The following is a 15351-nucleotide window of genomic DNA, read 5'->3' as shown; positions in this document are numbered from 1 at the left end:
AATAAAATCCACGAGTTATACAGTAATCTGTAGGCCACTTGGCATGGAACGATCCGACAGTAACCATGCATAGTTGCAGGCTCCACCATATACAGCAGGTAAGAACAGCACTTAAAGATGTGGAACTTTCATGTCATTCTTTATAATGTATGCTCAATATACATAAAGAGGTTTGAGAAGGAAACATCTCTTACAACAAAGTTACAAACATTTCTTGTTATCAAGTATTTCTACAGTGTAAATGATCTTTTAACATATCTACAATCTATGCTGTGTGTCCTTGCACAGAAATATTTCTACTGTTGGCTTCAGTTTTTTTCTGTTTCACACGCAGAACAATATACTGCCTTAGAGAAAGGACTATGTTGCAAGACGGGTAGTGATGGTTCAGGTACTGGCAAGTGGTGTGTGTATATTTTTCAGAAGTGTAACAAAGTTTCATGTCCTAGGTACATCATTGACTATTTCTTGTGCATGATATAAGCTCCTTATAGACTAGGTACACGTAGTTTTCTTTCAAAATCATACCGGCTTCGGTGTCTAAGGAAGTGTTAATCCATTGGACTTGCATTTGGGACAACAAGTACTCATTCAGACATACTGACTTTGGTTTTTCCATACTGTGAAGTTTAATACTCTGACAGTTCCACTGATAAGGCCATGGAAAACTTCTGCCTACCCCAACCTAATCTTAGTTTGTATATGCTTTATAAACGTAAATATTATTTCTGTAATGTAGTATGACAAGTTATACTTTTGGACAGAATGTTCTAAGGACAAGTAAATAAAATAAATCTACGTGCAAAATTATGTACCAATATTGGTAACATCAGTGATAGGATCCTAGAACATATTTTAAGCTTCACCATTATGTTGTTCCTACAGGGAAAGTAGCTTCTATCGAAGTATCAGAGCAGATTCATGGAAAAATGCCACTTTCGTGAAAAACAACTCACTGTTTTCACACTTAATATCATGTAAACAGTAGACTGTTATCGGGCAGATTTCTGAAAGGTACTGAACAATGAGCCACATTGTCCACTAATAACATTACAAGATTTGTGGTGACCATTTTCAGCAATGAAGGGTGGTATTCGGATGCAATACTTACATCAAAAAGTTTGCATCACCAAGGTTCCCAAAACTCTGGACGATAGACGTTGACTGTGGATATTGTATCACAGACACAGTCCCTTTGACTGTTCAAAGATGTCACTAAATCCGCCCAAAGAAGTAAACAACTGTGCATGAGCAGTATCTATTAGTCAGAGGGGGTCCGACAGCTGATCAGTTCCAGTCATCCCACCAGGAAGGAAGTACACAGCTCGTGTGGTCTGTAGTTCAACCATGCCCAAATAGTCAATACCGCATTTCAATCACAGGAAACTTCACTCCCGACATCGATGGCGAGGTCCATCTTTGCAACCACATCATGCAGCGTGGTACAGATGGGCCAAACAACATGCCAAATGGACTGCTCAGGACTGGCATCACGTTGTCTTCATGAATGTGTCACATAGACCTTCACCCAGACAATCATCAGAGACGTGTTTGGAGGCAACCTGGTCGAGCTGAACACCTTAGGCACACCGTCCAGCGAGTGCAGCAAGATGGAGGTTCCCTGCTGGTTTGGGGTGGCATTATGCGGGGCTGACGTATGCCACTGGTGGCCATGGAAGGTGCCGTAACAGCTGTATGATACATGAATGCCATCCTCCTACTGATAGTGCAACCAGATCGGCAACGTACTGGCAAGGCATTCATCTTAATGGACAACAGTTCGCGCCCCCATCATGCACATCTTGTGAATGACCTACTTCAGGATAACTACATTTCTCGACTAGAGTGGCCAGCATGTTCTGCAGACATGAACAATATCAAACAAGCCTAGGATAGATTGAAAAGGGCTGTTTATGGATGACGTGACCCACCAACCATTCTGAAGGATCTACGCCAAATCGCCATTGAGGAGTGGTACAATCTGGACCAACAGTGCCTTGATGAACTTGTGAATAGTACACCATGACAAATACAGGCATGCATCAATGCAAGAGGGTGTGCTACTGGGGATTAGAGGTACATGTGTTTACAGCAATCTGTACCACCACCTCAAAGTCTTGCTGTATGGTGGTGCAAGATGCAATGTGTGGTTTTCATGAGTGATAAAAAGGGTGAAAATGATGTTTATGTTGATCTCTATTCCAATTTTCTGTACAGGTTCTGGAACTCTCAGAACCGAGGTGATGCAAAACTTTTTTTGATGTGTGTATTTGAAGGGTTCTGGTTTGACTGACTGATTTGGGAGAGGGGACCAAACAGTGAGGTCATCGGTCCCATTGGATGAGGGAAGGAGGGGGAAGGAAATTGGCCACGTCCTTTCAAAGGAACCATCCCAGCATTTGGCTGAAGCAATTTAGTGAAATCACAGAAAACCTGAATCAGGATGACCAGATGTGGGGTTGAACTGCCACCCTCCCGAATGCAAGCCCGGTGTGCTAACCACTGCGCCACCTAGCTCAGTTGAAGGGTTCTAGGAAACGGCGGTCTATCTGCTACAGAAATCTTAGAATATGTTTTAGTCCAGTCAGAATAAGATGGGCTGGGCACAGCAGCCTCTCATGCACAATGTGGTTTTGCAAATACCTGTGGCAACACCTCAGTGTCGTTGCACTTACATAGGCAACTACTGTTTTTGCCTGCAGCCTTTTGCACTACACAGCTGAAAGTTGCCAACAACACTGCTGACTGTTAGGGATGACTTATGCCTACTCCCCGTGATGTACATATGCCAGTAGGTGTCCACTAATCCAGAAACATGCTGCTGGAACAGTAACAAGTATGTTTAGTTCATGTTTTAGTGTAACAGATGCTGTGTGAACATAAATGGCAGACACTGGAAGAAAGACGACTAAGTTATTTCAAAACATTGTTGGATGAATATGAACAACCGGTTTTTGAAGGCAGATGACAGTTCTGTTACCCCCACCTCTCATATCGAACTACTCTCCACCAAACATTGTGCATGGGTATTTATGGAGATGCAGACTGTGTTACAAACCTAACTTATTTGCTTATTGTCAAGGAAAAAGAACATGCAAATTATGCAGTTGCTTGGTCATTCCAATTAAGTAGTGTGAACCATTTTTAGGAAATTGGCTTTGAACTGGTATCATACCAACTCTAACCAGCAATACAAGAAAGTATGTTTCTAAAATTGCATCATATATCTCGTTGACAGTACACAAGGTAACAGTTAAACCAAAGGTTAAAGGTAGTTTACAAGGTTTGCATAAAATAATATCACAAAAACTCACATTAATGAATATCTCACCTGTAGCAACCTGATGCCCAAAGCCTCTGCTTCCTGAATGGATCATGACACATATCTGTCCTTTCATTTCTATTCCCATTTTACTGGCAGCCCATTTATCGTAGATCTCATCAACTACCTGTATCTCAGCATAGTGATTCCCTGCTCCCAAGGTACCTAGCTGAGGCAGTCCTCTCTTCTTTGCTCTCATGCTGACTTTACTTGGATCAGCATTCAACATGCGGCCGTACTCCTCACAGTGTTCTTTATCTTCAGCCCATACATAACCTGAATCAAAGAATCCATATGACCTTTGTTAAATATGCTAAAATATCCTTCAAAGTCCATGCATAAATAAATTAACACACACTGTTAGCCATTCTCCAAAATTTTCTGATAAACCTTTAAATATCTGCCATATAGTATCTCTCTTTGTTCTTGCAGTATTTCTCTGAAATACAAGCATTTAAGTTTTATTCCCAGTGCCCTAGCCTATATTCATATCACGAAGTTCAAACTCGTCTACAAATGTTACTGCTGCTTCATATCAACAAGAGAATGTTTTCTTCGTTTAAAAGTACCAATCTCACAAATTCATAGTTCTGAAATTTTTATAACTAGAAATGTTCATGACAGCACAAAGAAAATAAAAACTACAGTACAGTCACTATTTCAGTGCCCTCCATTTCATTCTGGATTTGCACGTATTGAATATAATTTCTCTATAAAGACAAATGTTAATAGCTTGAAATATTAATAAAATAGAGCATTTTGTAGTAAAACTAATTTGCCACATTAGGACTGCAGTTTTTAGAGACTGCAAATATAAATAGAATTCAACAGTAAAAAGGAGATGGAAATGTTACATTTCCACAGTGAAAACATTATAGGAAGAAAGCTATGCACACATAACTGTTATTTCATCTAATCTGAAGCATTTCTCTTTCGCATATTATTTAGCAAGTATTAACCAAAAGAGACAAATGCCCAAATACCTTCACGAAGTGACCAATCCATTCCCATTTCCAGTGCCTCTTCCATATCTCTTGCATTCATAGGGATTATTCCCTTTGAACCAACACCAACAGGAATATGATCGAACATGCTCTGAGCTAACTGCTCCTGTAATTAAAACAGTATAAGCCATACTTTTTTAAAGCTTTGAGACAATTTTTATGGGAGAAAGTTATCCTCGATCCAAAGATTAGTGTGAATACTGAAGTGCTTTCCTAGGCACAGCCCCATTGGAAGTGATAAGGCATTGCGTTCCTATGATCTTCCAAAGAACTCATCCATCAATTTATAAGGGAACCTACATTTAACACAGGTTCTGAACCTTGGTACAATTTTGCACATTAAGAAATTATAGCCAGAGTTGAAAAAATAACAGAAAAAAGTTATAGTTCATTGAGGACTGTACCCAGGACCTTTGGATTTGTTTTGTCTGGCATCCATGCACATCTGATGTAAATACACTAATTCTTCCAATCATGTGCCACACTATCATTTCATTGTTGAACATATGACTTAAAACATTATGAACAACCACATAAACAGATAAAAACTAATGTCGTCTTGTTTAGCATATCCAACTTTTTCTTGCAAGGTTAAGTTTCACCCTCTCACAGAAGTAATAACTGGATTATATAGCAAGACCATGGACCTTGCCGTTGGTGGAGAGGCTTGCGTGCCTCAGCGATACAGATAGCCGTACCGTAGGTGCAACGACAACGGAGAGGTATCTGTTGAGAGGCCAGACAAACGTGTGGTTCCTGAAGAGGGGCAGCAGCCTTTTCAGTAGTTGCAGGGGCAACAGTCTGGATGATTGATCTCGCCTTGTAACATTAACCAAAACGGCCTTGCTGTTATGGTACTGCGAACGGCTGAAAGCAAGGGGAAACTACAGCCATAATTTTTCCCGAGGGCATGCAGCTTTACTGTATGGTTAAATGATGATGGCGTCCTCTTGGGTAAAATATTCTGGAGGTAAAATAGTCCCCCAATTGGTTCTCCGGGCGGGGACTACTCAAGAGAACGTCTTTATCAGGAGAAAGAAAACTGGTGATCTACGGATCGGAGCGTGGAACGTCAGATCCCTTAATCAGGTTAGAAAATTTAAAAAGGGAAATGGACAGATTAAAGTTAGATATAGTGGGAATTAGTGAAGTTCGGTGGCAGGAGGAACAAGACTTCTTGTCAGGCAATTACAGGATTATAAATACAAAATCAAATGGGGTAATGCAGGAGTAGGTTTAATAATGAATAAAGCTACTACAAACAGCATAGTGAACACATTATTGTCACCAAGACAGACATGAAGCCCACGCCTACTACAGTAGTACAAGTTTATATGCCAACTAGCTCTGCAGATGACAAAGAAACTGAAGAAATTTATGATGATAAAGAAACTATTCAGATAGTGAAGGGAGACGAAAATTTAATAGTCATGGGTGACTGGAATTCGGTAGTAGGAAAGGGGAGAGAAGGAAACGTAGGAGGTGAATATGGATTGGGGCTAAGGAATGAAAGAAGCAGCCCCCTGGTAGAATTTTGCACAGAACACAACTTAATTGTAGCTAACACTTGGTTCAAACATCATAAAAGAAGGCTGTATACATGGAAGAAGCCTGGAGATACTGACAGGTTTCAGATAGATTATATAATGGTAAGACAGATTTAGTAACCAGGTTTTAAATTTTAAGACATTTCCAGGGGCAGATGTGGACTCTAAACTGAAGAAACTGCAAAAATGTGGGAATTTAAGGAGATGGGACCTGGATAAACTGACTAAACCAGAGGTTGTACAGAGTTTCAGGGAGAGCATAAGGGAACAATTGACAGGAACGGGGGAAAGAAATACAGTAAAAGAAGAATGAGTAGCTTTGAGAGATGAAGTAGTGAAGGCATCAGAGGATCAAGTAGGTAAAAACACGAGGGCTAGTAGAAATCTTTGGGTAACAGAAGAAATATTGAATTTAATTGATGAAAGGAGAAAATATAAAAGTGCAGTAAATGAAGCAGGCAAAAAGGAATACAAACGTCTCAAAAATGATATCGACACGAAGTGCAAAATGGCTAAGCAGGGATGGCTAGAGGACAAATGTAAGGATGTAGAGGCCTATCTCACTAGGGGTAAGATAGATACTGCCTACAGGAAAATTAAAGAGACCTTTGGAGATAAGACAACCACTTGTATGAATATCAAGAACTTTGATGGAAACCCAGTTCTAAGCAAAGAAGGGAAAGCAGAAAGGTGGAAGGAGTATATAGAGGGTCTATACAAGGGCGATGTACTTGAGGACAATATTATGGAAATGGAAGAGGATGTAGATGAGGATGAAATGGGAGATATGATATTACGTGAAGAGTTTGACAGAACACTGAAAGACCCGAGTCGAAGCAAGGCCCCGGGAGTAGACCACATTCCATTAGAATTACTGATGGCCTTGGGAGAGCCAGTCCTGACAAAACTCTACCATCTGGTGAGCAAGATGTATGAGAAAGGTGAAATACCCTCAGACTTCAAGAAGAATATAATAATTCCAATCCCAAAGAAAGCAGGTGTTGACAGATGTGAAAATTGCCAAACTATCAGATTAATAAGTCACAGCTGCAAAATACTAATGCGAATTCTTTACAGACAAATGATAAACTAGTAGAAGCCAACCTCGGGGAGATCAGTTTGGATTCCGTAGAAATATTGGAACACGTGAGGCAATACTGACCTTACGACTTATCTTAGAAGATAGATGAAGGAAAGGCAAACCTACGTTTCTAGCATTTGTAGACTTAGTGAAAGTCTTTGACAATGTTGAGTGGAATACTCTTTCAAATTCTGAAGGTGGCAGGGGTAAAATACAAGGAGCGAAAGGCTATTTACAATTTGTACAGAAACCAGATAGCAGCTATAAGAGTCAAGGGGCATTAAAGGGAAGCAGTGGTTAGGAAGGGAGTGGGACAGAGTTGTAGCCTATCCCCGATGTTATTCAATGTGTATATTGAGCAAGAAGTAAAGGAAACAAAAGAAAAGTTCGGAGAAGGTATTAAAATCCATGGAGAAGAAATAAAAACTTTGAGGTTTGCCGATGACATTGTAATTCTGTCAGAGACAGCAAAGGACTTGGTAGAGCAGTTGAATGGAATGGACAGTGTCTTGAAAGGAGGATATAACATGAACACCAACAAAACCAATACGAGGTTCATGGAATGTAGTCGAATTAAGTCGGGTGATGCTGAGGGAATTAGAATAGGAAATGAGACACTTAAAGTAGTAAATGAGTTTTTCTATTTGGGAGCAAAATAACTGATCATGGTCGAAGTAGAGAGGATATAAAATGTAGACTGGGAATGGCAAGGAAATTGTTTCTGAAGAAGAGAAATTTGTTTACATCGAGTAAACATTGAAGTGTCAGGAAGTCGTTTCTGAAAGTGTTTGTATGGAGTGTAGCCATGTATGGAAGTGAAACGTGGACAATAAATAGTTTGGATAAGAAGAAAGTAGAAGCTTTCAAAATGTGGTGCTACAGAAGAATGCTGAAGATTAGCTGGGTAGATCACATAACTAATGAGGAGGTACTGAATAGGATTGGGTGAGAAGAGAAGTTTGTGGCACAACTTGACTAGAAGAAGGGATCGGTTGGTAGGACATGTTCTGAGGCATCAAGGGATCACCAATTTAGTATTGGAGGGCAGTGTGGATGGTAAAAATCGTAGAGGGAGACCAAGAGATGAATACACTAAGCAGATTCAAAAGGATGTAGGTTGCAGTAGGTACTGGGAGATGAAGAAGCTTGCACAGGATAGAGTAGCATGGAGAGCTGCATCAAACCAGTCTCAGGACTGAGGACCACAACAACATGTATGGAGTATAGCACAAAACACAGACAGTAGGTGTAAAGAGATAAGCAAAAAAATGACAGATCATCCATATATACATCATTTTGCATAATGTTATGGATTTCAGCATAATACAAAGAAAAACAAAATTTAAGTCATTCACCTTCTAATGCAAATTACAGTTCGATGAAGATTTATATATATGTTCTGAACAATGCTCTTCAACAGACAAGCCCACAGTCCCCCCCCTCCCCCCCCCCCCAAAAAAGTGAACCCCTGCTGTCAGGACCATGACAACCACATGGCATTACATCATTTTTCTTATTGCATTAGTTATTCTGAGAATGGAGTAAGCATCCCCAGAAGGGGTTTATGATTTCCCATTAAGATATTTATGATGAAATAATAATGTAGAATGAAAATAGTTTTACAAATTAATTAAATTTTTACCTGCCTACTTGTACTATCTAATTCTCTACATTACAATGAATAAATAATATTTATGTAATGTACTTTAAATGCTTGTTTTTATGTTAGTTTGATTCTCCTTTTTTTCAGTTTTATAGTTTTATTTCTGATCAAACACGTATGAGATTTCATTGATTTTTAATATTGAAAATAAGACACTGACAGCCCATGAAAGAACAGTGGGTGCAATGTTGTGCAATTAGTACATATTTTTACTTGTGTAGTTACAATGATCTAAATTACCACTTATTACGAACCTTTGATGTGGCATGGGAACTATTCATAACTTATCCCCATCATTCCAAGAAATGACTCCATAGCCAAGCACTCTATTACATGTAAGGAATGCTATGTACACTGACAAATGACAAAACTCAAAGCATGAGGTGCCGCTTATGTTATATTTGTTATGGTCTGTACAATATGCTCTTTAGGTTACATAATTACAGGCCTCTGTACACTATGACGAGACTCTTTTACTCCTAAGTTTAAATTCATGCAATTTGTTTTCCTGTTATTCAATGTTACATTTACATGCCTCCGAAGAATGAGAAAAAAAATTCCCAAGTTATAACAAAAAGTGCTAATATGTCTTCAAGCTATGCAATGAATAAAATTTTGCTAAAATCGGCAGCTACAGGTCACTAACAGGCTACTGAATCAAGATAGTTAACTGTAGATTTTTCTTAAGTAAGCAAAAATTTATCAATTTTGGAGGCTTTACCACAACACAAGAATAAAATTTAGAAATTTGGACTCCATTTTTTTTTTTTTTTTGGAGAATGAGTAGCTGAATACACATCTTCACTATTCAACAGAATTATTTCATTACAATCAGTAATTACTTCATAAGCAATTAAGACTTATTTTATTCAATATGGCAGAAAATAACCTGTTGCCTCTTGTGCACATACTTCAATAATTTCACTTCTTGTTTATTTTATAACATAAGCCCCTACCATAATTTTTAATGATTTTTATTAAATTTCCACTTCAGGTTTTGCTGGGTATTAAAGTGTGTTCCAAGTGTGACAACTCCATTTTTATATAACGCTTTTTCTTAATTTCTTTATACGTGCTATGCAATTGTTGCCTAATTTTATTATTGCTATTTTTATTTTAGTCTGTTCTTGTTTCATAGGCCTTGTCTAGTTGGCTATCTCGAACTTAAGAAGCTGACACCTTTTTGAAAATACTATCTGCAACAACTGTGTTATCAATTATAACATCTTTCTTTCTTTCTACAGCTACACAGTGCCAAAGACTGCTAGTGCAAGTCAATACAAATGCAAAAGATGCATGAATAACTAAAATGTGAAACCCAGAGTTTCAAAAACAGAAAACAAGTGGATCTCACAAAAAGGATGAAGATGCAAGGCACAACTGAAGGTGAGACAAACTGATTAAGAGGTATCTGAAGTGACTGCTGAGGGCAAAGAAAAGGGCTGTAAGCTTAAACAGTAATCTCCCTCTACATCCTCAAGGATATGTGGGTCCAAATCAATGTCTGTAGCCACTTGGAAAGGCCATATGTAGAACAACTGCTTTGCCAAAATTACCAGGGAAGAAAACATGCGTAACAGAAAGCACTGGTTTATGACTAGCCATGGAAGTCTTTCATTCCAATGCAAAATCCAAAATGGATTACTCTAAAATAAGAGATTTCTCTTTTACACCACAGATTGCATATACATGCTCAAGAATGAATGACTGTCATAATCTGGGAGAATGGAATCCAGGAAAAGTTACAACATATGCACTATATGACCATGTTCTTACAAGTAACTTTCTCATTTTTTTAAAAAAGAAAACAAAGAGCTTATCAATTTCTCCAAATTTTGTAGCTATCAACCAAAGAATGTTTTACTTCCGAAAAACACACTATCTGATCAATGCAAGTGCAGAGTACACATGTTTTCAGACTTAAGCCTAAAATTCACCTATTTAAACTCTTTCTAAAAGAAAATACTGTACTGTGGAAATTCTTCTGCTTGCTGATAAAATAGATGCTGCTGTAACACAAACTTTTGCTGATACTAGAAACTAAGGTTTCCAAAAACACTCTCTGGGAAAACTCAGAGCAAAGATTAAAACTTTCTACTAGAGAAGTCCTGTCTCAGATCTATTTGAGGGCAGTACAAGATCTACCAAGCTTTAAGGCCCACATAAATTTCCAATGGATACAGGCTGCAGCATTCGAAAATAGTAAACTGGAAACAAGTGGTAACTGCATTTTTGCTGAGCAATTTTTCCATGTCTTTCTCATGTGAATACAGGAAAGAAATTATGAGTACTGTCACCTAGAGAAAGTGTTCTGTACTCAGAGTGGCCTTATTCTTTAAAGGAAAATGTCAAATATTCCCTCTTTGTTTTAACACTAAGAACAAGAACAATGAATATTTACTTCCACTGATCCTTTTTAGAATTTTCAGTACTGAACTAACAGTTACAAATTTTCTGAAAAGGTAATTTGCAGTAATGGCCATGCCTCTGCGTTTAAAAGCAGATACATGGCCAATGTTCTACACTTGCTGTCTCAGAAAAACTGTATAAAGTTTTCAAGGAAGTATTTCGCACACTATGGAAAGGGAGTTGATGCAGTAGTGGGGAACTAACAACTTTTTCATGAGAACAGTAATGAGCTACGGAGAAAATGTCCCAGCTGTTCAGAGTGCCAAAGATTTTACCGGTCTTGCTGCAAAAATCTCATCTAATGAAGAACATCTATATTTATGATCAATTCATAAAAAAAATGAACAGGAAAAGCCTTGGTTAAAGGGTCTACCTAAACCTGTAATTTCATCATTTTATATAATGAAATCAAAAGCACTGTCCACACAGTGTAGAAAATATGACCCTTCTTCTGATTAAGTCAGCCTACTTTTGGAGTTGAGGCTAGAATGGTCCATTTTTTGAATCTAGCCATCAACCAGTAGGGACTAAATTACGAGGGTGTTCACTACAGAGCACAAATAAATTTACCACAATACTGTGAAAGTTTATGTTATGCATAAGCCAAAAGTTCCCAATTTCTTCAGATGGGAAAAGTAATGGTATCAGATACCTTACACCTATTACGAAATTTTGAAGATAATTCCTGAACCAGCAACAAAATGGGACTAAATTTATTGACAGTTAACAATTTTGGTCAACTTTAATGTTGCAACACTGCAACTTTAACAAATGAGTTCATGTGTGTTTACTTTCCCTGACAAATCCTGAGAAGAATGAATTCACGTAATGTCTTCTATGCGACAACAGCGTGCCACACATGAAAAATCAGACAAACTATTTCTTTCAACTTGCTCATTAAAATTGATATATGTTGGATATGTTGTTTTTACTACTAAAAAGTTCCGAAGTTTTTCCCACCTCCAACGCGTGACAGTAATCTCTCTCAGTATTTCCAGTACTCATGTACATTCTAGATACTCCTGTAAATAACAAGTGTTTGCATGTAATTTTCATTTTTACACTGGCTGGTTGATATATTTAATGTTTTAAAGCAGAATAGTAAAAGAAAGACTTAATAAAACAAGTATAACTGTACCACACGTGAATGTGGACTGCTCCAGCTGTTGTGTTGCCGACATACAACTTTTCCTTCATTCTGAAAACTCTGATATGTACAACAATAATGCTGGTATTAAGATGCTACCAAGACACTTTAAAATTAATGTAGTTTTGATATACCAAAAATTTTAAAGGAACGTAGACTTCATGTAAGGCCTTTCCTATCTCTATCCCGTTTACTTATTTTCCATTGGTAGCATTAACCAGAACTATGTAGTAGATTTCCATGGACAGCACTGGGTCCATTGCTACTGATTCTTTACATAAATGATAAAGAGTACACCAGATGGTGCGTGTATAATCTATGACGACGATAATAGATCTCTTATAGCTACTGGTAGCATTGATAATGAACTGGAGAAAATACTTGCTCTGCATACAGGAAAAAGCAACCCAGTATTTTAGCAGTAAAAATTTCTTCATAAATGGAACAAAAATAATGAACATGGAGGTCCATGCCAGCAGAAAAATCGAAAGTACCATCCTAAAGTTCAGAATGCAGACAAGCAGTTGGAAGTCTTTGGGTGTAGTAACAGGTAAGTACTTTCCCTGGGGAAAACCACATTGACAATATATTTTCTGAAAATAGCTCAAACACATTCAAAATGAATGATGTCTAACACAGTAAACAATGACACTACTAAAGGTGTACTATGATGCATAACTTGGTGCTATCTTGTCAATCACAATTTTTGTTAGCCTAAATTAATCTTTTCTTGCATAGGGTACTTCGGTGTCAAATAGCGTATATGCGTTGATAACACGAGTTTCTCCTCCGTGTGTGTGTGTGTGTGTGTATCCATACAAAGAAATTTGTCTAAGGATGAATAAATAAATAAAATATATGTATGAATAGATTTACGAAAGAAAAAAGTCTGCAATAAACTCTTGCCTACTACACCACGTAAAATCAGCACCAACGGCTACATTAGTAATACTTTGGGGCTATCTCTCTACACGATTTATTTTTGAGAATCCTGACAAATATGCCAGGAGTTTACATCTTCAGCTACATCGGATCAATGAATAACTGCAATATCTTTCCTATATATTTAACTTCCACTTCCTGCTCTACAATACCAGTAATCACCATGCACTATAAAGAATGAACCATGAAAATTATGAAGACATCTAAGTACAAACTAACTGAATTTAAATATGGAAGGTGAACTTTGCCACTTCAAAAGTGTTGTGTGTACCTTAATTGCTATGATTTCCAATTGCTGAAGTTTAGTAAGATGCAAACGAATTATGTAAGCAGGTGCGTAGAATATCTTCATAAAAAAACTAAAATTTAACTTACTTTAACAGGCTGAACATCCCTTTCATGAAGATTCGTCCTCAAGAGCCTCACACCACAGTTTATATCGAAACCCACTCCTCCTGGAGACACGACTGATTTTGGATCACCCATATCAAAAGCTGCCATGTTACCTGAAATATTGGATTTTGGCGGTAGTAATAATTATCGCGTACCCCTGCACACAGCAGTAAACGTAACTACTCACCTATCGCAAAACCATAGCCGGAATGCACATCCGGAAGGCCAACTGATCTTCCTACAATACCCGGCAAGGCAGCCACATTCGCTATTTGTTTTACACCTGGTAGAAAGCCTCCAACCATGCCAGGCCGACATGCATTGCGAAGCTCATCGAACATCAATTTTTCCAGGTGATTATTAACATAGAACACGCCTTCAACCTATTAAAATGAGCAGTAGTAATATTAGCAATAGTCGAACAACTGACCTACAATACCAGCAAACAACATACATTTATTCTATGTTAACTCACATTCATGTTTGGTTGGAAACCTTTCTTAATTTTCCAACAACTAGGCGAAATCTTCTCCAAATACTTAAGCTCTTCATTGTACTGCCTAACAACCATAGCGATAACTTACACTTATAGAGAAGACAAATACCGTTACGGACACTCTTTAGTCCTACCTCGATTCTATAGGGCAGTTGCGATTAATTAAATGTTTACCAACTCTAGCTACATACGATTGCACAAGTTGTCACTTCAACCATAAGCCGGCCAACTCACGCTGCTTCCGAATCACAGAAGTTCACCCACATGTCAAAACTGTCCAAAGTTGATAGGAAACTCTTTGCCGCAGTAGTACCACAGTCTAATATAACAGTCGCGACACTTCGCCTCGATTTTGTTGCCTACAGCGCCAGCAGCGCCCCAAGCGGCTGGTAGGTTACACTGTGAGTTCGGCGCGATCGTGAAGGAAAATAGTGGTTGTTTATTTTGATTTTTACAATGGCTTTTACTGGCGGGAGCGTTTGTAGCGCAATAAATTGCACCAACAGCAGAAAGAAGACACCAAAGCTGTCTTTTTTTAGGTTTCCTAAGGATCCTGAGAGGTATAACCATCATGTTACTAAACTGTATCGTCAGGATTCACTTGCAAACTATATGTGTATAAATGATGAATGTTTCGTTTTAGGAGCAGAAAATGGCTTGTTAATAGCAGGCGAGAAGACCTCATGAAGAAAGACCCAGTGTACCTGTATAGTAATATTAGGTTTTGTTCGCTACATTTCGAACAAAACCAGTTCATGAACGCAGGCAACAACAAACTCGTGTGGAATGCAGTACCCACCCTGTTTGACATTCCAAATAAGCCACCTCAGCTGACGATGAAGAGGAAACTGCCACAAAGATTCGACAGTCAATCTAAAGCAGTAAAACAGTCCTATGACACAGAAGCAGCTGGTTCAGCTCACCATGTATCAGTGCCAGATTCGTGTGAATCGTCAACACAGACCTGCTTTGACGATGAAGTGGTTAGATTAAGTGCAGCTGTTCGTGTCTTGCAAAAGCGTGTGAAGTGTCAGAATGTGCAAATCGCTAGACTTCGAGCGAAACTATTACGAGACAAGGAAAGTGCCTACAGACAGCGACAGAAATTGTGTCAGAAGGAGCAAGTGAACAAGGACAAACGAATGTTAAAGACTATAGGATCCCGATATTTAAAAAAAGATGCCCTTGACTTGTTGTTAAGCCAGATTAGCATGCCATTGAAAGAGAAACGTGCTGCAAGATGGAAAGACGAAAATAAGCTGTTTGCTCTAAATTTACTATATTACAGCACTCAGGCATACAGGTTTTTATCAGAATGTTTTATGCTTCCATCAGTGCGTACACTAC

General features: G+C 38.3%; 1 protein-coding gene across 1 annotated transcript in view; it reads right to left on the bottom strand.

The window, feature by feature from the left end:
* The window catches only part of LOC124796678 (RNA-splicing ligase RtcB homolog), a 68565-nt gene extending 54274 nt beyond the window's left edge, over positions 1-14291 (bottom strand). Inside the window, exons 1-5 of the mRNA XM_047260715.1 lie at positions 13984-14291; positions 13696-13891; positions 13491-13621; positions 4306-4432; positions 3332-3598 (exon numbers count right to left, since the gene is read on the bottom strand). Coding sequence (XP_047116671.1) covers positions 3332-3598; positions 4306-4432; positions 13491-13621; positions 13696-13891; positions 13984-14079 — 817 coding nt within the window. The 5' untranslated portion in view covers positions 14080-14291. The remainder of the gene's footprint in view (positions 1-3331; positions 3599-4305; positions 4433-13490; positions 13622-13695; positions 13892-13983) is intronic.
* Between the last annotated feature and the right edge of the window lie 1060 nt (positions 14292-15351).

This window comes from Schistocerca piceifrons, chromosome 1 (genome assembly GCF_021461385.2).
Source record: "Schistocerca piceifrons isolate TAMUIC-IGC-003096 chromosome 1, iqSchPice1.1, whole genome shotgun sequence".
Lineage (NCBI taxonomy): Eukaryota > Metazoa > Arthropoda > Insecta > Orthoptera > Acrididae > Schistocerca > Schistocerca piceifrons.
The sequence above is the reverse complement of the archived record's forward strand: the minus strand, read 5'-3'. Positions and strand labels throughout refer to the sequence as shown.